Raw genomic sequence first — 24,011 nt, forward strand, 5'->3', positions numbered from 1 at the left:
CATGCTAGTCCATTTGCTCCTAACATCAAAGAACTGGTAAAAAGTAGCTCCTCATTTCACCTCACGGTCAAAATTAAGTGGCAACGCAGCAAAATAGGGTTATGTAATCTCTTTTTCTGTTTTCTCTGTACAGCGTAGTGCTGAACTGAACACACCTTTACTTGTGCTAAAAGTAATCATTTCAAAAGCAGAACATTCCAGGAAAACCATTACAATGATCATTCACAGTAAAAATACCACACATTTATACATGAAGGTAGAGGAAAGGGGCTCCTGCACACCAAGAAAATTGAAAAATCCCTTCCTCAGAGAGAAAAATTGCAAGTCAGAACAAGGAAATCAAGATTATCTTGCAGTACTGCCACAGTAATTAAGCAAACTGCCCATCACTCCCATGGATCATGACACAGTTCTATCAGCAACTGCCTGTTCCCTTTCCCAGGCCAGATGATCTGTTTTTAAGAAACAGGAGAGAAATTACAAATAAATCCAAGACAGTCTTTTATATGGTCCAGTTTACAGTTCACTCCAAATCATTTGCCTGTGCATGATGCTACTCAGCCTGGCACACAAAACCAGAAATCTATTAGCTAATAAACAATCAAGCCTGATGGGAATGGTTGACAATCATTAAGTGAAGGAGGTAAAATAATGAGGTACAAAGTACAACGTGAATTACAAACACACAGGAAGAAATATGGAAGGAAGCAGGCTAGAAGACCAGGATCCCTACTGCGGGTGCAGAAAAAGCAGGGCTTGTCGCCTGTGGTACACTGATTATCACTGCCTTGATGGATGATTGATGGCTTCACATTTAACTTCCATATCGTTTTTCCCCAATTAAGACAACACGGAATTGTAGTGCCAGCAGACCTGCCACTCTTACTTAAATTCTACAGTTCTGGGCAGATCACGAAACAGCAGGACTACTAATTAGTGATAAAACAACATTAAGTCATGTGTTCTATTGTTACATTTTGACGTTATCTTTGTCAAGTCTTCATAGCTGTTGAAGAGATGCCTGCCATTAACAGTGCTTCTGACATGCTTGGAAGGATGGTGGTGCTTTCAAACAGGTTGGGAAAATCTGAAGTGTCAAAACTTGTTTGCCAGAAATGAAAAAAAATGATTATGGAGTTACATCAGATTATCCTGCACTTAAAAGGAGCTCGTGGACCTAGGAACAGAGGGGTGATGGGGATCCAAGGTAAAGTCCTGACTGCAAACTATCAGAATTCATACACAGTAGACAATATTACTGTGCCTGCAAATGCCCTGGTGTGGGCACAGATATGGAAGTGTTACTGATGTCATACAGAGAATTGGTGTTAAAGGTGCCAGTGGTAGTTCCTGGGTTATGTAAACTACATCTCCTCTGGATAGAGGCTCTGCCGACAAACACAGAACCACGTGAGGTAGAGCTTAGAAGGCCTGAAATATCTAAAAACAGTAGAAATCTTTGAATACCTCTCAGTGTCAGTGCACTTCTGTAGTGCTGTTTCGGTCTTCACCAGCGCTAGCACTGCCATGGTCGAATGCTTGGCCATCCAAGATTCCAAAAGAAAATTTACTCAGGAATGAGGAAAGCAATCAGACCAAGTCACAAGGAAGAATTCTAGCAGAACTCCCACAAGCACATCCCACTCACATCCAGCCCCAACTGCCTTTACTCTTGATTTTGTGCTGTACTGCCTCCTTGGAGCCACTATCATCTGGTTACACAGTAAAAGAGCTAGATGGCAGTAACAGTGGTGGGTGGAATACACTACTAAGAGGACTACAAATAAGATCAGAAAGTCATCTTTGTTATGTTACTTGATGCAGAAATATTTAACTTCAATATTTAAATCATTAAGGAGCCATCCAATTACTCACGCAGACTTAGTGAAATTTATTCCCTAGTCCCCCAGATTCTCAGCTTTCTGCCTTATTCTCACTATTTCACCATATCTGTTATTATTTCTTTAGGCATAAAAGTGAGAAGACCACTGCTTAAAAACTGTAAGGCTTAAAAATGGCAGAGGAACTCAACCCATACAGAACGACACTACTCTGCCTAAGTAGCTCTATTTTTTTCCAATCTCAAAACAGTATCACAAATTTTTGCTGTGGTTGGATGTTTTTGCAAATCATTCCAGAGGAACTCAACCACCTGTACAGATAAAACAGCCTACTAACAGATATTTTTCCCCCAATAGGCCTTTGCTCATCTGTGCATATCTGACTCACTGTCACTGTACGATCGCTGTTTTTGACAGCAGTAAAGGTCAGCAGGAAGCTACAAGTGGGGAACTAACGCTTCCCCAGTAAAAGCTGGGGCATGAAAGACCGCTGCTGCAGATGAGCACTCACTGTGGGTGGGAATATCGGACACATTTTATTTCTTCCTCCAGCCTGCAAACAGAACAGCTTACCGAGGTGTCACTTTCCAAAATGCAAAATGACAAGTTTCATCAGATAGTGGATAAGCATCGGCCCATTCACTTCCTCTGTTTAGATAATTTCAGTAGTGTATGGAAATGTATCAGATATTGAGGCCATCAAGTGCCAGGTGCAAGAACTTTGTAGAAATAAAAGAACAGAATCCAACCTTTAAGGAAAACAAGGCTGTTTCAGTTTGAAATCTCTAAATGCACAATATAACCAAGCTTCAGTTTAAAAGCCGTAAGGCTTTTCCATGGACAGATTTAAAAACAATCCAGACCACTATGAGGGAGCACTACAATTAAACTTCTGCCTGTCAGCAATAGAGCAGAACTCTCCTCAAGTGCACAAGAGTTGAAGAAAACAGAGGATATTCTGTTTACTTCTCCGAAGGAAGTTCCAAGTTTATAAGAAAAAAAAAATACACAAGTTTCAGAAGTCAGTTAAAGGCTGACTGAAGCTGAAGGAATACCAGAGGACAAAAAATCTAATATCACAGGAACCAAACCCTCCCACCTAACCCATAGCAGAACATGGCAATCCATTACAGGAAGCCTTATCTTGAACAAAATCTCCTCACTCCATTCGGTGTGATTTCTAAGGACTTGTTCTCCAGACTACAGAATCCAAGCTAGGAAAGCTCTCAGGGCACTTTCTGAGAAGTACCACTCCTAGCAAAGGGTCCACAAACACTAATGTTAATCCCACACTCAAATTTGACACATGCACACTGGAATTTTACAATTGGGGCAGCCAAGTTCAGTTTATTGTATTTTCTGTACTCATCTCCCTACAACCTAGGTATAAATTTCACTCTGTCCAAGTCCCTCTGATTGCCTTCTCTATTTCCTTTAAAGTTTTTAAAGTCTTTAAAGTTCATTCCCATATGGTTTTTCCAATATGGTTTTATTTTTATTAAGTGGAGACCAATTCAGAAAAATTAGATAAGTATCTTTTGTGTCTTGCATGGGCCAATTATGTCTTAATGTTTGCTTTTACCTGAAAAAAGGGATAGAAACTTCCACTGTACTCTGAAGAAATGCAATTCATTCTGACAAATCTTCAAGGCTCTTACTTAAAAAGTACTATAGCAATGGCAACTATAAATTTTAGTCCCATACCTTTTGAGCAGTCCTTATTTGAAGGAAAAAAAGTACCTATAGGTCAAATGAAAATGCTTTTGCATAGGAAAGGATGGTTTCACTCAACTTCCTATGATTGTTCCAGTCCCATTCTCCCCTCCCACGAATAAGCAAAACCAAGATAAATATCAGCTCAGATGGGGTGAGGGGAGGGAAGTGCATGTCAGACAGTTAAATAAAAGGACAGCCTTAATATATTTCTTCATGCTGCTGTGTTCTCTGAGAGTCATGGTCTCACAGCCAGCAACTTGTAAGCCTGCAGTTTGACTAACCAGACAAAAAAGCACTGTTACTGCAAGAGGGACAAGGAACTAAGCCTGCCAGGTGTTGTGTTTTTTCTTTAATTATTAAGTCTATTGGCAGTACACTGGCATAGTGTCCTGAGCACAGAACTAAGCTTTTGGGAAAGGCTTTCAAACACTTGCTCCAAAATAAGATCTTGTATCGTAGTGGTTTGCCAAAATCTAGACTGCAATTTTAGCTCTACTTTCCGCAGTCAGCCTGCACAGCTTTGCTTCACAAGTATCCAGATAATGAGCAATCTGCTCTTGATCCTGCATTCAAAGAACTTAAAGTGATTAACAGATCTGCACGTGGACTGAGTCCGGGCTTTCCGCATGTAGCCTTCACGCACCTTCTGTTGGGTACTCTGCTGCACAGCTCAGAAAAACATCTTCATTGTAAGATTTGTTTGTGGTGCAGAAGGCTAAGTGTTGCATAAGATCCTGTACACCACAGAACTCAGGTCTTGCTCAAAATCTTGCATCTTGGAAGGAGAACCAAATGTTGCCCCTGGTAATACGCATTTTTGCTTTTATTGTTAACCATTCTGCAAAATCACATTAAAATACACACACACACACCTTTGAAGCAAAAGCATTTTAATTATTGGGTATGCGAGGGTTCAGTAAAGCCATAAAGCTGACCAACTGTCTTCTTCTATCAACCTAGAAGAGGTGATGGATGTGACAGCCCAGCAGTTCTCGGATTTTAAGCCGCGCAGTACAGTTACTCTACAGAGCTAATGCATAATGGGGGAGGGGGTAGGAAAGGCCTCCAGAGCCATGATATATTTAGAATCGATCCCATCCCCAAGCCAAGCTGAAAGAAGCCTTAACGCTTTAATGATCTGGTACAAAACACTGAGTGCTCCTGGAGAACACTAAGGTGAGTTTCCTGGGAAAATGGGGCTGTTCGGCTCTGGTTTCAGGTTAAATCCGACTACACCGCTTACACTGGGACAACCCATGCCTGAGAAAGGTTATTTTACTCTTCATAATCAGTTAAATGCTCCAAGGAAAAATATAATTAAATCTGTACCAAACACCACGCTTTGCCAAATCGTATCAGTTTGAAGGCTTGCAACAAATCAAGTATAAGAACAGTCCTAGGCAACAGCAACGGAGTGGGGAAGAGGAATCACATGAATGACATTCATACTAATTGTCACCCGAGAGACCTTCCGAGAAGAGGATTAATAATAGTGCTGGTTCAGGGGGAAAAATAGAAACATGAAACCAACGATGAAAAACTAGCACAGAACCATTCCTTTGGCTTCAATTAAGCCATTTCTATGAAACAGTCAATAATACCAAGTATTCATTCATTTCTGGAATCACTTCTCCAAAACAAAGACGGTATGGGAGACCTGAAAACTCCATAGGCTGCAACAAAAAACACATGAGAAGTTTTTTAAAGTCAGATTTTAGTGCAAACATTAAGCAAACACACACATATTGCCATTAATCCGAGCAAACGTGAAAAGGCTCAGAGAAGCACCATCACCACAAAGCTACAGCTGACTACACCAATATCCTGACTTCCTTCAGTAGTGCAATTTTACATGACGCTGAGCAGAACACCTTGCCAGCTGCAGAGAGAGGGAAGTCCTGCACTGCTGCATGACTCCATGCAAGACAACAGCTCATAGAGCAAAACTGTCAGAAAGCTGCCACTTTCTGAGCTGTTAGATTCCTGTTATTTCTGACTTAGACTCTGATTACAGGGTGAGCTACACAGTACCCTGATAAAAGATTAGGCACATTAATGCCTAATAAAACATTACTCCCCCAGTCGCCAGATGACCATAACCATATCATTATGTGAACAAAGCAAAAAAAAATACAACCAATAAATCCAAAAGCGAGATTGATAACAAGTAGAATTAGGCACAAAATTCTACTTATAAGAAAAATTCTGTAACTGATTATTTTCAGCATCATTTAATGACGTAAAGTCAAAGGCAACTAAAGGCTATTCTCTCAAACATCTTTTCCTAGGCACATACCCAAGCAGGAGAACAATAGGAATCCTTTAATATTGTTGAGGCAGATGGATCACGTGGCCTCTTGGCCCGTTTCTCCAAATTAGAGGGACCCAGTGTCCACAGCCTTTCTTCACAGCTCATGCTTTCCAGCCCTTTTACTGTTATCCGTACCAGCAGTTCTTTGTAGTGCCCCTGGCGTGCTGCAGGAATCCCCAGTTCAATCCCCAAGCGCTGCAGTAAGTGTAGTAGTGGCAGAAATACTTCCCGCAGCCACTGGAGCACGGAGCAATCCGACACTATCCTTTGCTACACAAACAGCAAGTCCCTAAGTCAACAAGGCTGAAGTCATGCTCGCATTTTAAGTGAACATTTCCAGTTGTAACACGAACAGCTAATCCATTAGTATTTCTCAACAGCCAAAGCAAACTCCAGAAGCCTGTCTGAGGTAGGATCAGAGGAAGATGTGGTATAGCGAACTAGGAGCCTGGCTTGTACCTCCAAAGTATCACCCTGGACTTCGCTACAGTACTCAAAGCACACACAGGATTTCAGGAATTATTTGACATCGATATACTCATAAGCTGAAGTCTGACATTCAGAGAAGCTTTTTAAATATTATTTTTTTTTTAATTGGTGTTACAAAAAATGCTCGAGTAATGTAAGAAAGTTTTTAGAAAGGGGAGGTGGAAAGTTTGTAACACAAGCAGATCACAGGGAGGCTACCTATCCTTTGACTAATTCCTTTTGAAAAGATGAGGAAACAATGCTGCACCATGCTGCCATTAACGCTGTAACGATTATTCTGCAGGCTGGGATCCAAAGATTTACTATTAAGCAAATAAGCATTCTTCTCCCTGGTTTAAGAAATAATGATTAAACCACACAATGTAATTATAAATCCTGATACATTGTGGTAATTTCTCCTCTTAGTGTATGCTTTTGTTATTACTTTTTCATATCTGGAAAAAGCCTAGGTCTGCCAGGGAGGCTGAATTTAGCTTCCTATTAGTTGACTGACAATAAGCAATTATCAGCTATCACAGTTAACTTTGACAACCTTTTGGAAATCAAGGTCACACCAACCTAAGAAACTATCTTTGACACAGAAAGCAAGCATGTAACAAAAAGAAACTACCTACATCACATCCTGTGATCTTTCCAGCAACATAACGCTTTTCTTCTCTCATCATAAAAGACACACCATCTCTAAAATGAAAGGGTTATTGCCAAAATCAAGCAATCGTCTTCAGTGATGATTCATCATTTCAAAAAGCAAACCCGTGCTTAAGTTTTGATCCTTTAAAAGTGAGTTTGTTTGCCTTGAATCTGTTGAAATTCTGAAAGAATTGTTGGATGAGAAAAGCAAAATGAAGCTGCTGACAGAAGTCTCTCAAAATTCAAATCAAGTTTATTGATGTTGAAGCAACACAAAATGATGCAGCTGAAAAAGTTATTCTAGCTTCCCTGAAATGCCACAAAGCTGTTCTCATTCTTGACTTACTGCTTCGAGAGAGATTTCAGAAAACCAGATTTATCATAGCTCTGTCACAGATGGTCCGATGCGAAGCCAAGGGATCAGCACACAGATGCCTAGGTACACTTCCCACATGAGGGGGGTTAAGTCTGTTCCTATCTGCTCTATGGTTCCAACAGTTTGGAGACAGTGCTTGGTACACAACACGTGGTTACATTCTTCTTTGGGGGGGAAAGAACCCTGCAGAAAAATATATAGAGTGGCATAGAGACATGGAAAGGACATTACGTGAGACTTCTTTTTTAAAGGAACAGACAGTTTCACTTCTAAAAGTGACAAACTCCATTCTTGTCTACAAAAATAGGGGATTCCACTTAGAAATCTGATTTTTTGCTGCATGGTGGAGCAGGAGTATCCCACAGTGTTCTTGCAGATGTTACAGTTATTTAAAAAAAAAAATAAATCACTCTTTTTCTGAACTGCAATGCACAGTGAAGACAGCAATTAATATTCAACTAAAATAAAACACTTCCAACATAAAAACATGTCCTGTAGCTCTCAGAAACCTGCTAACACATACTGAAAGATGTCTGCAGCATGAAAACATCTGTCCAATCTCTGAGAAAAAAGTGGCTGCACTGACTTAAACAAGCTAAGAAAAAAAAAAGTAAACCATCTCCCTACTTCTGTGAATTCTCAATGTTTCAATAGCTTAAGAGTTAGCATTGCCTTCAAGGATGATTTACCTCTTCTGAGCTAATAACACATGAAATTGAAATACTTTATTGCATTCTGTTTGACAGAAAGTTGTAATATTACTGGCACGAATTGCATCGTATGAGTGCGGGCAGCAGGTTCCCAGTTCTCTGGAATTTGCTAAGCACAGGAGAAGCGAGCAGAACGTCAGCACAGCGGCTGCTGCTCTGGGGAGTCGGAGGAAGGCACACGGCAGCCAGCACCAGGAGTAACGCACCATTAGCAGTATCACGGAGCGTGTCCACAGAATCTGGTAATTGCTGAAGTGCAGAGCCTGAAAAGTCATCCAAGTCACCTTTAAGAGGATATTCTGACAGTTTGAAAGGCTTGATTTCTACTGCATGTACTTTTTTAATCTTAAAAAAAGCTTGATTTTTATGCTCCCTGAACTAAACCTGAGAATGTTTGCATAAAATTAATCTCCTGGGTGTTGTCCAAAAAATTACGTTCTTTCTTTTCCTCTCACGGAAGAAGGGATCAACCAACTAAGGCCAGATCAATAATACACCCAGTATAATGCACTTAGATGCCCTTAAAATAGTTTCACTATGATTTACATGAAGCATTACTCATGCTCAGTTAATTGCACTGACAAAGGAAATCCTTTCTGGTAGAAGGTACAACATTGGCAAGTTAGTCAGCAAATTACACTCAAGTACTAGAAGCAGTGACAGGAGTGCAAACTGCTCCACCAACATACTTTAACCAGACCCTGTGAAACCTCTCTTCTGTCAGAACGAGCAAGAGGTTTACATTAAGCACTTTTCCTTCTCAGAAAAGACCAGCAAGAACAACGTCATTTATGACTGGATTGGGATTCAAATACTGCAGCAAGAATGACATAACTAATCACATTAGCAAGACTGCTTTGTAATATTCAAGTCCTGTTGTCCTGGGGTTGTATTTGAACTAGTAAAAAAGAACAAGGAAAATTTTAAGACTTAAGAACAACTGTCCAGAGACCATAACAGAGTCAATTCTATCAGCATTTTGCAAATAGAAAAAGGCTTAAACTGCTTAAAAGAAACAGGCAAACCTATAGTGGACTTAGTAGACCTTTAGAAAGCTTGAGCTTTGACTCGAGCTACCACAGACTTATCCTTGGTGCTCCAAGAAATCAGAGAAGTAAACACCTTCAAAGAACTAGAAGGGAAAAACTACTAACTTGACTGAATCAGCACTGTTGGACTTTCTTTTGAGCTCTGTTCTTACCTCTTTCTTTGACCTTGGCCTTGTCACTTTTCTGCTAATCTTCTGTGCCACTCTGAGGAACACAGAGGCTTTTATAATGCATTTTGCTAACTGGCATGAACACCCTCAGCAAAATCTTTCCGTGTAGTGCAAAGAATAAACATGCTTTGCTGAGCCAACCAAAAAAAAAAAAAAAGCAAATGTTCTTGCTAGTTCTCTGCAGCATTAGTTAACTGGCATTATTCCTAAAGCAATGCTGGCACATCTAACATTGACAGACAAACAGAAACAAACAGAACCAGCTTCGCTATTTACAATACTTCCCTAAAACCAACAGGACTGCCCTTTCTGATCCTAAGCAAACACCTTTCCCTGGCCAGAAATGAGATTCAAATCGGATGAGAGAAGTACAGGGAACTCCAAGAGCTGTTCTAAACACAATGATGCTGACTTCAGCAGGTATTCCCAGTTGCCTTTTTTTTTTTCTTTGCCCTCCTCTAGTTCAGTATTGACATTATTTAGGAGCCTCTGCACTGGGAGAGGTCTACTACCAATTCCGTAGCAGATGCTCAGTGAAGCACCAAAATGCAGGCGAATAGGCAAAGGTTAGCAGTATCACCAGACTAAAAGAAGGAAGCCAGAGATGAATCTGTCAACAGATTAAAATAATTTCTTACATGAAACAAATTGAGTCTCTTGAATCAAATGCCAAGGGAAAAAAAAAAAAAAATCATCTCCTCGCAGCAGAACTAAACAGCTTTCCTGGGTTATCCTCTTTCCCTTCTGTAGTTATATGAGTAACATGTGAAATGGTAATTCCACTGGAACTGCCAGACTCGCTGCCAACTGAACTGACACATAGCAAAAGAATTTCAGTTCTGTGTAATAAAATAAATAGCAGGTATGCAATTTGTTCCGTAAAGATTTTACATACTCATTTCCTGATAACATCCACAAAGCAATGAAAACAGGCAGCTCAGAACCTGCAAAGTTTACATTAAAAATCGGCCTCAAAAGAACACTGCATTTTAAACTTTCAGGACACTTCCTACACTGTAAATGCATTAGAAAGCCAAGATAATAAAAAAAAAAAAAAAAGAAAGAAATGAAGAAAAAAATGTGGAACAGAAATAAGATGCTCACATTTTTGATTAACAGAAGAGACAATCAGTTTGGAAAGTGCTTTTTGATTGAATATTCCAGGTGTCTGTTCCTTGAGACTTTTTCAAATAACCCCACAATATTCAGCCTCTCTACAAGTGGAACTTACTTCCCAAAGTCAATCAAAACCTTGCTATATATTCTGCCATCCAAAAGGTTGAGAACTATTCTGAGACTTTTTTGGGTACCTACTAGTTGAGTCCACGGATAAAGCTGCAATAACTCAGGTTAAAAAGGATTTTTTCAAATCCTACCGTGTGTATAGTGGGGCAATTTCTCAGACTTCCATTAAGGTGCCCACTTGATTCATTTCACTGTTCAAAACGTAACACATTTTTAGAAGGTTCAGCACGAAGTACTGTCCTCATGCAATCTGTATCTGCCTGAATACAAGCAGATTCTGAAAGCAAGCCATTCTCTCATTTTCTCCTATTCCAGTAAAAAATTTGATTTTAAATAAGGCAGCTGTTCTTTCCCACTCCTCCATCTTGTTCCCTAGCTCTCAGACTGACTCCTCCTGCAGCTTCAGGCAGACAACGCAAGTCCCAGCTACCAGCTGGTTCTTGGAGGTGAGATGCATCAGTCACACAAGTGCCTATTACTAAACCGAGGCAGTACAAATCAGTAGACCAATGCAGCTGATGTTCCCATGACAGCTCTACAGCACTTGTAGATGTTCAGTATGTGACAGAAGTTGCCTGCAAGTATCTTTTCCAAGTTCTTGCAAGCAGAAGCTGTTCCTTCTCCAGAGACACGTTAGTGTCTATCAGTCGGCGGGTGGTAACTTGGCCAAAGAAAATGCTACAGGCTTGTAATTCTCCAGCCACACAGCTAAAAACCTCATTTGTTCTTGATTATCCACAGTAATGGAAAAAAAACTAAGTACATTAGAAGAACAAACAAAATGCAAACCACATATAATATGCAATAACATGGTCTACTAATCTTTACAAAAGTCGCAGAAAGCAAACAGGGCAGAGCAATTCCTCCGATGTGCATTATGTACAGTGGGAAAGGAACATTAGCATTGCAGTAACATGGTATTCGGGAAAGACGTGAGTTGAAACTCCAAAGTTGTTTATCTTACAGCTAACCATGAGTTAAGCCTACCTGAACATATAGGTAATATAAACTTAGGGGGCAATTTCCCACCAAAAAAAAAAAAGACCAACACCCAGCCCAAAAAGTTCCACGCCACCATAGCAATCTACTGATACAATTCTTGTCCTCTCTGCTCCAAACACGTCTTTGAAGTCTCCCACAGACATTCCCACCCACTGTTCCTCTTCTTTTCCTATCGATTCTTCCCAAATGAGAAAATTTCCAGTAACATATTTAGCGAAGCCCTCCACTTCTCACTGAGGATTTGCAGTGCAGCACAAGCCACATACTGCTGAATCACTGTGACAGGAGACATTTACTCTTGTTGCTGCCAAAACAGATGTTTTCTAGCACCCATGCATGGGTTTGGTTGGCAACACCGTGCACTGGTGTCCCTTCGGTTTGCCCAGTTACTCTGCTTGGTACAGGTCCCTTCTACAACTAGCAGTCTCTAGTTCGAATGAACCAGTGCAATGCCTGGAACTAACAGCACTTTATTTTAGAAATACACGTAGCTTTTGTTCTAAACCTCAAAAATGTTTAGCAATAAGCTCTTAACAGCCTATTAGGGAAACAAGCCAGTAAATATTTACTTAGGTAAGGGTAGGAGGCCCCATTCTTAAGTCAATTATTTCTGATTCACAGATGAAGCCTGTCCTCCGTTAATCAAGCCAATCAATCACTCCCTCTTCTCCATTTATCAACATCCTCATATTTTATACTCATACTGCCATTTGTAAGGGAAGGAGAAAGGTCAGATACTGGGAAATCCTAATAGATATTGAGATTGCCTTGACTTTTTAATGAAAAGGGAAACTTTAGTAGTATAAAAATAATATTATACAAACCAACTTAAAAACTCAAGAGTTCCTATTTTCAAACTCACTAACTGCAGTTATTAATACTTATTTTTTCCTTCACAACAAACTATGGAAATTCACTGCCACAAGACCTGATGCCAAAAAAGTGTAGGGAGAGTCTACGTGGACTGGAAATTTATAGCATTGTAATGGTTAATGCTAGCTCTGGCAAATCTATTTAAGATATTAAAATTCCCATCTGTCAGACCTCTTTGCTAGATGTTACTGCCCTCAAAGCAAAGGAGGGCATGCGCCTGCATCTCAGCCACCCAGTTCATAGCACTTCATAACTCAAGCTGTAAATAAAAATGAATTCTCACTAGCACACCTACTACACCACTGCAACTAACACGCAGGGATCTCTTTCCTCTTGCCATCTAGACAGAGACAAGCAGAAAGGAAGTCCAAATAGCTGCATGCAGGCATCAGGAAGGGAGATCTTTAGGTCACTGCAGCAGTTTGTTCCCACATCACAAACAGTGGTTCTATAGGTGCATCTGACTTCAAGGCAGTTTTAAGCTTGGAAAAAATAGATACATTACCAAAAATACTCAGATTGAAGACGACAGTGCCATTATGATCATGGAGTGGAATCCAAAACGATAAGCACCAGAGCTTTAGGCCCCACGCTCTCATGGGTCAGCTGCATCCCGTGTGAAGCATCACAAACGTCAGCTCACGACATAGGTGTACTGGTTCATTTAAATCATCTGTCAACACCAGTCCATGAGGGGCAGGGAGAAGTTGCCATCTGGCAGAGATGGCGTAACATCTCCCAGAAGGAGATCAGGCTTATATCTCATCTACACAGAAAAATCTAACAAGTAAAATAAAAGCTTGGGTGCATTCATCTTTCCAAAAGGAGCCCTCATCCTTCCAAAAAAGCAAAAGGAGGATGCACATTTTAATTTCAACAGCACATTCCAACATATCAGAGTCTGCTGAAATGCCAATAAAACTGAGACATCATAAATATGAGGACTACGACAGAAGCATGCTCCAATTATAGCTGCTTTTGCATTCAGTCATTTAAAAGTTGCTTCTATAAAGTGAAAGCATTTGTCTGTTTTCTGTGGTCTACAGCACCATATTTTACACAGCTAAAGCCCTCTGGGACTGAATTAGAGGATACAGTGGTTCACGAGAAAGGACTGTGAAATTAACATTATTCCCCTCTTTGCTACACGCTATTTCTTCCCGAAACCCTGCCTGCTCTCTGTGTAGCACTTACTGTTGCTGGACTTCAGGTCACGGTGAATAATGGGAACAATCGCTTCCTCGTGCAGGTAGTTCATTCCCCTCGCAATCTGCACTGCCCAGTTCACCAATATGTCCGGAGGTATCCTTTTACCAGACAACACTCTATTTAGCGATCCTCCACGGGCAAACTCCATGATCAAGCAAAGGTTCGGTTCCTTCAAACATACACCCCGGAGGGCGATGATGTTGGGATGCTTCAACATGGCAAAGAGCTTGGCCTCTTGGCGGACATTCTCAATGGTCTGGCTGATGTCCTCGTCGGGGTCATAGCGAGCTGCCTTGACGGCAACCTCATCTCCTATCCACACAGCTCGATACACTTTCCCAAAGCCCCCTATGCCAATGATTTCCTCCAGAACAAGCTCTGAGAAGTCGATCTCCAGGACTAGAAAAAGAGAGAAAAAGAGACGTAAACATTTAGCAACTGTGCAGCCTGAAGATCAGCTCAAGGTCCACATTGCCCAACCTCACCCTTACCCTTAGAAGAAGAGCCAATTTTTATTCAAAATAATACAAATGAAAGTAAACGTCCTTTCTGGCAATCTTCCATTAAGAAATAGAGTGGTAAGACAGATCCTGCACTATGATAAAAACCAGTGCAAAGCATTCCCTGTGAATGGTGATGGCTTTGACATCACAGTCGTCAATGATACACTTCAAATATCATCATCTTAACACACTGAAACCCTGTTAAGGATAAACCCTCATTTCTTGCCCTCGATGACAGCACAAGATTCTGAAAAATAACACAAGAGACACCCACAGCCTAATCTTCACTGACAGGACTACAGTACTTAATACAATAGAGCTGAAAGTTGACCTCAAATGAATCTTCTGCATTTGTCCTGTATTTTAATGTTGTTTTTTTTTTTCAACTGTCACTAGCGATCTTGTAGTCCTTCCCAAACCAAGCTGATTCTTCCACACTTCTACAAGCTGTGCAGACTTGTTCCCCATGAGCTCTGTCAGCCAGCTCTGACATTACGTACAACAGTGCAACAAACAGATGGATCAGACTGTGCATACTGAGTATTCTGGGGTAGCAATAAGAAAAACCTTTTTGACTAATACATATTATATATAGCGCATAATAAGGATGCCTGGGTTCTTTTAGCGTTCCACAAACAACAGGTTGGTGGGAAATAATGTTAAAAAACTGACCAGGAAGTTTTCCAAAAGGGGAAAGACCCTTCCTTTCCCATCCAGAGCACTTCTTGTCCACTACTTGAATGCATCTTTTGGTTAAGATTTTGAACTCCACGGATTTACACACACTGATTTAAAGCCAAAAAAGGTTTTGCTCCTACAGTAAGAGTCCTGGTGTTCAAAAACTCAGGAGCTGCAGCTGAGCGAAGACAAAGGCATAAGTTCTGACCAGAAGCACAGAACTTTTAGAACAAGACTATGACGACAGTAACTACGGACACCAGAGAGAGGACCGTGTTGCTGAAAACACACAAAAGGAGCTGGCAGTCCCGGGCAAAACAGGCTCCGAGGACAGCGGGTGCTCTCCCGCCGCCTCCCGCGGTGCTGAACGGACAGCTCCGGGCACGGCTCCAGGAGCAGCCCCGGACAAGCCGCACCTCAGGAGCACCACGCTCCTGCTGGGTTCACACAGGAACCAGAGTCACTCCGGGGCACCAGGCCAGAGGCTTATGCTTCCATGTGAAGTCAGATATGTTGCACTGAAATGTATGCAATTATTCTAAAATTTCTTTCACATGCAAGCACGCTCTTTGCTTTAGCTCGAATGTGTTTCTTTAACTCAGACCAGCTACCTCACCCTCACGGGTAGCTTCACCAGGAAAACAGGCCATATGCTGCCAAGTTTTGTTTTTGTTTGTTTTTTAAAAAGGTATTTCATGTTGAGTTAGTTTCTTTATCTTCACAGCTACCCTAGTGCACAAAAGACTCATTTTCCTCACATTTCTAAGCACTCAAATCCCTTTTCTAAACTCCAGTTTCATTTGTCGGACTTGCTGCACTACACTGTCCAGGCAATGGGGGCATTTAACAGGCTGGTTTTATTGCTGTAGAATTTAAGTGAAGTGCTATCACTCCTCTGGGGACTGATAAGGAATCACAGCCACGAACCAGTGGCCACGTCACAGAACGGTTCAAGTTGGAAGGAGCCTCAAAGCTCACCCGGTTCCAACCCCCTGCCACGGGTAGGGACGCCACCCAGCAGAGCAGGTTGCCCAGGGCCTCACCCAACCTGGCGCTGAGCACCTCCAGGGATGGGGCATCCACAACCCCCACCACCTCTCCGGGCAACCTGTTCCAGCGCCTCATCACCCAACTGCGAAGTAGCTGCTATTTAATTGTTATTTATTATACTGTGTGATTAAGCTATTTAGCATGGTCTGCAGTGTGTAAGAGCCCGCAGTGCAGACAAGGGTCCTCCAGACCTGCCTATTGCTGACAGCCTCGACAGGCACCGCAGGGGGAGCACACTTGTACCGTCAGGGTACCCTTGAGGTAAGATTCAAGCGTGCTACCCTGACGGCTGAAAGCCAGCACGCCGCTACCTGCTATCACAGCTCTCAGCAGAAACAAAATCTCAAGGACTTGCACTCCAACACCTTCATGAAACATGAAGATAAACTTTAGGAAAGCAACTAAAAAGAGCATCTCCACGGAGGTGTACATCTCTGTAGTTACTCCCTGCACTACTGCCACAGAAGACTCTTACTCCAGTGAGCCAGTAGATTGTTACTCCAAACAGCTTTCAAACTAACTACAGCCCTAAAGTGAGCCTCAGTCCTTGCAAAGGGCAGAGAGGTTTATAACGTTAAACTTGGAAATTCAATTCAACAGCAACCAACCTAACCACCTGTCCAAATCATTGCTTCTATAAAAAAAACAAAAACAAACAAAAAAAAAAAAAAAAAAAAAAAAACACCACAGCCCCTTAGAATATTAAAAACTCACTGCAGGGGAACAAGTTCTATTCCGTCATGAACATATGGCTGCTGACTTGAGAGAACAGAGGTAGTGCGCTCCTGTTAGGGCAGCAGAAGGGTAAGACAAGGGTAAAGGGGGAAGGTGCAACTCCACAACTGGTCCTGAACCATCCCCAGCCATGAGAAGTGTAATAGGGCAGGAAGGCCACATTTACAAAGACTGCAAAAGCAGGCAAAAAACAAAACAGGCAAAACAGGAGGGAAGCTGAGGCTTCAAGAATTTCTGAAGAAATAGTTCTTCACAACTACCTCAAACACTAAACCCACTAAACGTTTGCAGTGTTTTCTGCATATGGAGAAAGGAAAATCTATGCTGTTCCAGCAGGAAGGAAAGCACCCCCACTGCCCAACCTAGTCCCTTCACAGTTCCAAGGGCAATGCTATGAATTACTGAGTTTTTTACTTAAATGCTTTCAAGGAGACAAAGAATGAGAAAAGAAGGTATTAGTTGTATTCCTTGGAGATATGTCCTAGATAGGACAAAGCATCTTTTTTACTCTTTTCACTTTCTAGAAAAACCTACTAATCTGATGATTTATCTTCACCCCACACCCCCAAAGCTTTATTCGTGCCTGAATTGTCAATATTGATAGAGAAACAGGATCTAGCAACATTCATTCCTTACTGTTTCTCTTTCCACAACCGTACACAGCACTTAAAATCAGCAGAAAAAAATGGCTTGAAGCCTGGCTCCAAAGGCTTCAAAACAGCACTGAAATTAGGAACAAGCCAATCCCTTCATGCCTTCAGCATCACACCTGAATCAAGCAACTCTCAGGCCCAAAAATCCCAATTCGTGTAAGACTCATTGGGTATGTTTTAGAACAGAATTTGTAAGAAGGTAAATGGCAAGTGGGAAGCTGATAACACAAATTAACATAGGGTTTATTTTACATAAAAAATAGTGACTTTTGGTTAGGAGCAAGGAATGTATTGAGTAAGTATTAGCAGTGAATCAACACTGCGGAAAGCAACCGTGTCCCATCGAGCAACGTCTCCTTAAGGATGTTCTTGAAGGGAGAGCCCCCGGCGCCTCCACCACTGCCTAGCCACGGAGCTTCATTCATTTCGTGAAAATTCACCAGCCCCTAGAAACGCAGCGCTTAACAAAGGGAAACAGCTCCCGGCACCAGCAAAACGCTACCACGGGGATCCAGCTTTGGCCTCCCCGGAGAGAACGGCGAGCCTGCAAGACAGAAGGGCGCCGGAGGGGTGGGAAAAGGGCCGGGCCTTCCCCCACCGGGCTGCTGCCGGGCTCCCAGCAGGGCCAGGCCGGGGCCTCCCCGCTCCCACCGCGGCTCATTAGGGCCACACGGGTCCCCCCCCCCCCCCCGGTGCCCGTCCTCCTTACGCTGTATGGCGGGGGGCGGCGGGTAGCGGGCCCGCAGCTCGGGGCCGGCCCCCTGCACGCCGCTGCTCACGTAGTTGCTGGGGAAGATGCCGACGCGCTGGTCGATCTTGCCCGTCCACCAGCCCTCGTCGCCGGACACCTGCGAGTCCCGGGACAGCACCTGCACCACGTCCCCCGGCCGCAGGCTCAGCTCGTCCTCGCCGCACGCCTCGTACTCGAAGACGGCCGTCCAGAGCGGCCCGCCGCCCGCCGCCTCCCCGCCCTCCGCTCTCAGGGGCTCCATGGCCAGGCTGCTCCATAGGGGGGGCCGCCCGCGGCAGCCGGGCGCGGCGGGGGGCGGCGGGGCCGGGCGGGCCGCCTATTGTTCATGCGGCCCCGGCGCCGCCGAGCTGCCGGGGGGGGGGCCGCCTCAGCCCAGCGCGGGGAGAGGCGAGGCCGGGCAGCGCCTGCCGCCGGGCCGCCGCCACCGCGGCCGCGTCCCCCGCCCCGGCCGCCGCCGCCGCCGCCCGCCGCCGCCGCGCATCCCGGAGCCACCTGACTCTCTGGCAGCTTCGGCGGGCGGAGGGGAGGGGCCGTTCCGGCTCCTCGCCGCTATTGGGCGTCGCCGCCGCCCGTCAAGGCTTCCTCGCGTCCGATTGGCGGGGGCTCGCCCGCGCGGACACGCCCGCCCGCCCCCCTCGCGCCGGAGTCGCGCACTCACCGGCGGCCTCGCGATTGGCCCCCGCCCCGCCAGCCCTCGCTTCCGATTGGCCGCGCGGCGCCTGTCAGTTAAGCGCGGCGAGGCCCGCCCACCGCGCCGCTTCTCATTGGCTGCGGAGGGTAGCACGGCGCGGAGAGGGCTGAAGGCGGGGCGCGCCGAGGGGGCGGGGCCACCCTCTCCGGTCGGCGGCGCCGCTGGCCAATGGCAGAGCGGTGTTGGCGGAGGGGCGGGGCCAGACATGCGCGCGGCGGGTCCCGCGGAGGGGGGGCGGCCCCCGGTAGGGGGCGGGCGAGCGGCCGTGTTCCCGCCCGCCGCCATCTTGCGCCGTGAGGCGCCGCGGCCGCTGTGGCGGTGGCAGGAGGATGGGGGCCTTAAGGAGAGCGTGCTCTGAGTGAAACGTGGCGCTCAGAATCCCTACTGGTGCCTGTAAAATACATGAATTGGCTAGTCTTGTGTTCTGGGAAAGCACATCCCCTGAAATATAGTAAAAATTTAATAAAGATTTAATTCCTTTAATAAAGAATCTTAGTAATCTGAGAAAGTATCTCAGAGAACCCTGCATGGAACTGAGGACTTTCAAGTGCCTTTTTTCACAAACAGCCTTTATTTCTGGTAGGAAGCAAATACACCTCACCTAGAGAAAACAGACACATCAACATCTGTTATTTTATAAAGGAATTTAAAAGCAAAAAATACATGCTTGAGCTGAGAACACTTCAATGTGACATGCAAGATTTAGGCATGTTTCAATACTAGTATTCAAATCAGACTTGTCTAAGAAATGTGGAGTAGATTTTATGATATCTCCATCTATTCTTGCCAGTGAGGGTAGATCTGATGGTGCTCCACAATTCCTTTGTTACTTAACGGTGCGTTTTCACAATCAGTATAAGCTTATCCCGTATTACTGAGCCCAGGCACAGGATGGCCGATGTTGGAAGGGACCCCTGGAGAGAGCTGCCTCCCCCTGCCAGGCAGGGCCACCTAGGGCAGGCTGCACAGGACGGCATCCAGGCGGGTTGGGAGTATCTCCAGAGAAGGAGACCCCACAGCCTCTCCGGGCAGCCTGTGCCAGTGCTCTGCCGCCCACCAGCAGAGAAGTGCTTCCTCTTATTCAGATGCTGATGCTGAAAGGGACTTCCCTGTCCCCTGTCATGCTTGACCTGCTTTCCTGATTCCACCAGCAGTGACTGCGTGGCTCTAGAGTCGTTTCAGCTCATTTATCTAGCTGAAAGCTAAGCCACCAAGGAAAGGCGGTTAGATTTCAGTCAGCATTTCAGGTTGATCTGACTCACGTTACGACTGTACATACACATGATCATTAAAGCCAGCACAATGTGGGGAAGTAGAGCAGGATGGGGAAGGGGACAGCAGACTTCTCCCTGTCAGCAACAGCCTGCGTTTAGAAGCTGAGGGTTAACAAATAGCTGTATTTTAATTTTTGGAGTTCAAATAACAGATGACTGAGATGAAATCTGAAGGACTGATTTTAATGTCCCTATTTAAAAACAGCCACAGTTGCATGCAATATTTTTCTGTGCAATTACATTTAAGGAAAATAATTAAAAAACAACAAAAACATACAAATATAGTTCAAAGCTTTAAAAATTGTAGTATAAAAATTTTAGTGAGATATAAAATAGAAGTCTCCTGTCTTTCAGCTGTTTAAAACTTATTTAGATCACCGCTGCGGAACACTGAAAGCTTTAAAGCAGAGAGTTACATTGCTGATGGTGAAAATGATGAGAAAAATGGACTTCAGGCCAAGCTCGGGTTGTCTGCTGCAGCGACCTAACGAGACAGAACCCTGCCCTCTTGTGGATTGCCTTGGTATTGTGATAAACAGTCGTCTTGTGAAAGAGATCTTGCTTTTTTGCCTTTTTTTTTTTTTTCTTTTTTTTATTTTCTGCCCCTTTTTCCTTTCCCTGCGATGTGTTTGTTTCTACGGAGACGGTCTGGCTTGCTCAGGGAGCCTAGAACAACAAGTGCCTGGAGCTGGGAGAGTGTCCAGGGAAATGCTCGGGAAGAGCCCTGATCGGTTTTTACCCTTTTCACAGATTTCTCTTGGCATCTTTAACCAGCCGTGTCAGAAAGTGGTTTCTGAATGAAAAGATTTGGCCAGATTGGAAAGGCTGTTCTTGTGATCAAGGTAGAAAGAAGGATCAGAGTAAATGTTAAGTTAATATTTCCGTATCTGGCAAAAGGAAGAAGAAAATAACACTAAACATTGTTTAGAGGAGGAAAAAAAGAAGAAAAAAAAAAAAAAAAAAGAAGAAAATAAAAAAAGGAGAAAAAAAAAAAAAGACCATTCTACTCCTAGTTCTTGTTTTAAGAAGCTAAGGAAAGTGCTCTGCTGACTCCATTTCATCATTCATATATATTTAGGACAACCTTTGCCGTATCTTCTCTGGTATATTTATGCAGACTATTAAACTAGTACTTTTTCTTTGAACTGAAACCTTTCCTCCCTCTTCACTGGACCTAGCTGCTCTGTAACAACATCTTACTACTGTGCCAGTCCATAGTTATAAAACTACATTGGATATCAAAAACTTGGCACTCTAGGCTCCTAGTCTGTGTGCTCTGTGAGAGCAAAAATCAAGATGTTACAAAAAAAAAATAAAAATAAAAAAATAAAAGAGAAGATCCAAAAGGAAGAAAAAGTACTGGAACAGAAACAGTCAACAGTACAAGACCACTACTGTTTTACCAACTATAGCTTTGATGAAAGCACATCTCTACCAGCACAGTACATAAATATAAAACATTAAGGAGATGCTCCTTGGTGTGTCTCCTTAGTGCAGCTCGCTCCTTTTACATTCCATGGTCATTCATATTTGCATCTTAAATTACCTCAGCACTAATGCTCTCATTCCCAGAGATGTATCTCAGCTGTGTTCCATGGTTATACCCACAGCTAGAGCCACATAAAGCACTCTGGAGATGTGTGTTATGCCAGTAGACAGTTATTTGATCAATCACGGATAATGTCTCCTCAAATAATGTAATCTCTACTGACAAATTGATTCTTCTATCACTATAAATTACTTCTCTGCATGGCTGTAAAACTGGACTGTGTTTTTTTTCCCACTTTAGAAAAGAACTGCTTCGCCAATGTCACTGCAAGGGAGAGAAGTAAGCCACTGGCAACATCAGCTTTGGAAACTGTGCTGTGCTGGCTAGGAGCGAGGCTGTGAATCTGTGTCTTTAGCATCTGAGTCAGTAGAAGAGAGAGTTCTGCTCTGCTTCGTAAAATATATATGCTAATCTCCCAGATGGCTGTATCTTCTTTCTTCATGGAACAGATGACCTGAAAATAAAACAAGACTAAAAACATTGGATAGTGGAAATTCTGGGATAAAATCTCGGACTTCCCTATGGATATCACAGACAGATTCAGCTTTTAAATTCACAGGTCATAGTATAATTTCACACATACCACATAGCACCGACACATTTATCAACATCCATAGAAGAAAAAATGAAACAGAGAAAGACTTTCAAATGAGCTTTCTGCCTACAGTAAAACATACACAGTTAACAGAAATTATGTGTAATTTTGGTTTAGTAATTATGTCCATTTACATGCTGTATATTGTTCCAATCCAAGCCACATTTATAGCCATTATTTCACTTGGCATTGGTGAGCTGCCACTCCTGCAGAGGAACACCTGTACTGACACACGGGTAACATCTTGCCACAGTTTCGAAAATGTGCGGAACAATAATAAAACCAATTTGAATAGTGTAATCAGTGCAATGCAAATGGTCCCAGTGAAGCTCAGCAAAGACACTAAAGCAGACCTTTCAGGAAAGAGCCCTGAAATCTGTTAAACCACAATTCTTCCCTTTTTTATTGCATGTGAAAATTGAAGCAGCAGCCCGATACACTTCAGTGGCACTGTCAGCATATGGTTCAACAGTCCCTCAGCGTGTTCAGCTTCCTACCACAATGCCAGCACTGCCCCCGGTACCTTGGCTTCCCCTTGAGGCCTTCAGCCCAAGGAAAGACCAAGTCTCCTTTGTAAGGGCAGTGAGGTTTTGTTTGGAAATAACAAAAAGAAGATCAAAACCAAGATATGAACTAGCCCATGGTTTTGTTTAGGTTTTAACTTTGTCAAACAAAGTGTATGGGCCAGTTTTCAGGCTGCTGAAGCCATCCTCGAATAGCTTCAGAAATACAACACAAAAATGAAGAATCCTGCATGTGAACTCAAACCATAGCAGACGGATGACCTTGTTCCTAACTCTAATGGTGCTTTAGCATTACAACATACAAAGACATGCAACATCCATTAGAGATACCAGTATTCATACCTAAATCATAACTTTATACTCAAACCATAACTCCAATAAATCTCCATTGCAAAGTAATGGAGATGAAATATATAGCCTTTTCATTTGGAGTAAAACAATCCTTTTGTTTATTCATGCTGATGTGTGTGTGTGTTTTTCTTTCATGTGTATTCAGTAAGTTAACTTACTATTCAGAGTAACAATTCAATCTAAAATAAAACCAGATAGGTCAGTGCAGTAGTAATTGGTTTTACTCATGTTATTTTGCAGGAATAAGCAATATTTGCCTGCTGTCTCCTTTTATTTGCAATCATGGTTTTAATTCTTAGAAGAATTAGTCAGAGCAGCCTCTTTCAGAAAATGTATCACTCTTCACTGGAAAATTTCCTGTCTACATTTTCCTATATTGTGTCTACCCTATATCTAGTGACTAAGCTCAGATATGACTCTGTATCCATTCAGTACTTCATAAGGCAACTGGAGGGGGATTTCCTTGTACTTACATGGAAATGGACCTAATTGTATTTTGATCTTTCAGTAAGTGGGCAGAAAGACATGTAATGTTTTTATTCGAATGCCATCTCTTAGTACTGGCAGCACCAGATCCATGGACAGTCAGAGACATCAGCTCAGTGAGCACGAATTTCATGTTACACTATTGCAGTTATCTGGAGGCATGTACCTTTACGTTCCAAAATTAATTTACTTTATCTATTTTTTTTTTTTTTGCTTTCCCTAATTGGTTGGCTCTGGTTCTGCACACTGTGAAGACACCGTACAGCTCTGTACAGTTGAAGCTTCTGAAGAACATGAGAGAAATAGGATTCATGGAGGTATCCTACACAAATCAGCCCCAGACTGCAGACTCCTGAGTGCCTTTTACTCTAATTGGTACCTGAGTAGTTTTCAAAATATAATATTAAACAAAATTAAGTCCTGAAAGATACATGCCTCCTAATTTCTCATGGTGTTGTGTTTTGCCTCCAAATGAACGCCTATTGAAAGGCCCTGTATGATAGGCTTTCTTCACATAACTATTCCTCAAGCATAAGTTTTCCTGCTCCAC

At 43.1% G+C, this 24,011-nt stretch overlaps 1 protein-coding gene across 1 annotated transcript in view; it reads right to left on the bottom strand.

Moving 5' to 3' along the window:
* Positions 1 to 13,956, bottom strand: part of MAP3K9 (mitogen-activated protein kinase kinase kinase 9) — a 54,184-nt gene extending 40,228 nt beyond the window's left edge. Inside the window, exon 1 of the mRNA XM_084288564.1 lies at positions 13,607 to 13,956. Within this exon, the coding sequence (XP_084144690.1) occupies positions 13,607 to 13,838 (232 nt within the window). The 5' untranslated portion in view covers positions 13,839 to 13,956. The remainder of the gene's footprint in view (positions 1 to 13,606) is intronic.
* Between the last annotated feature and the right edge of the window lie 10,055 nt (positions 13,957 to 24,011).

The sequence above is a fragment of the Netta rufina genome (assembly GCF_964035555.1).
Source record: "Netta rufina genome assembly, chromosome: 5".
In the NCBI taxonomy this organism is placed as follows: Eukaryota; Metazoa; Chordata; class Aves; order Anseriformes; family Anatidae; genus Netta; species Netta rufina.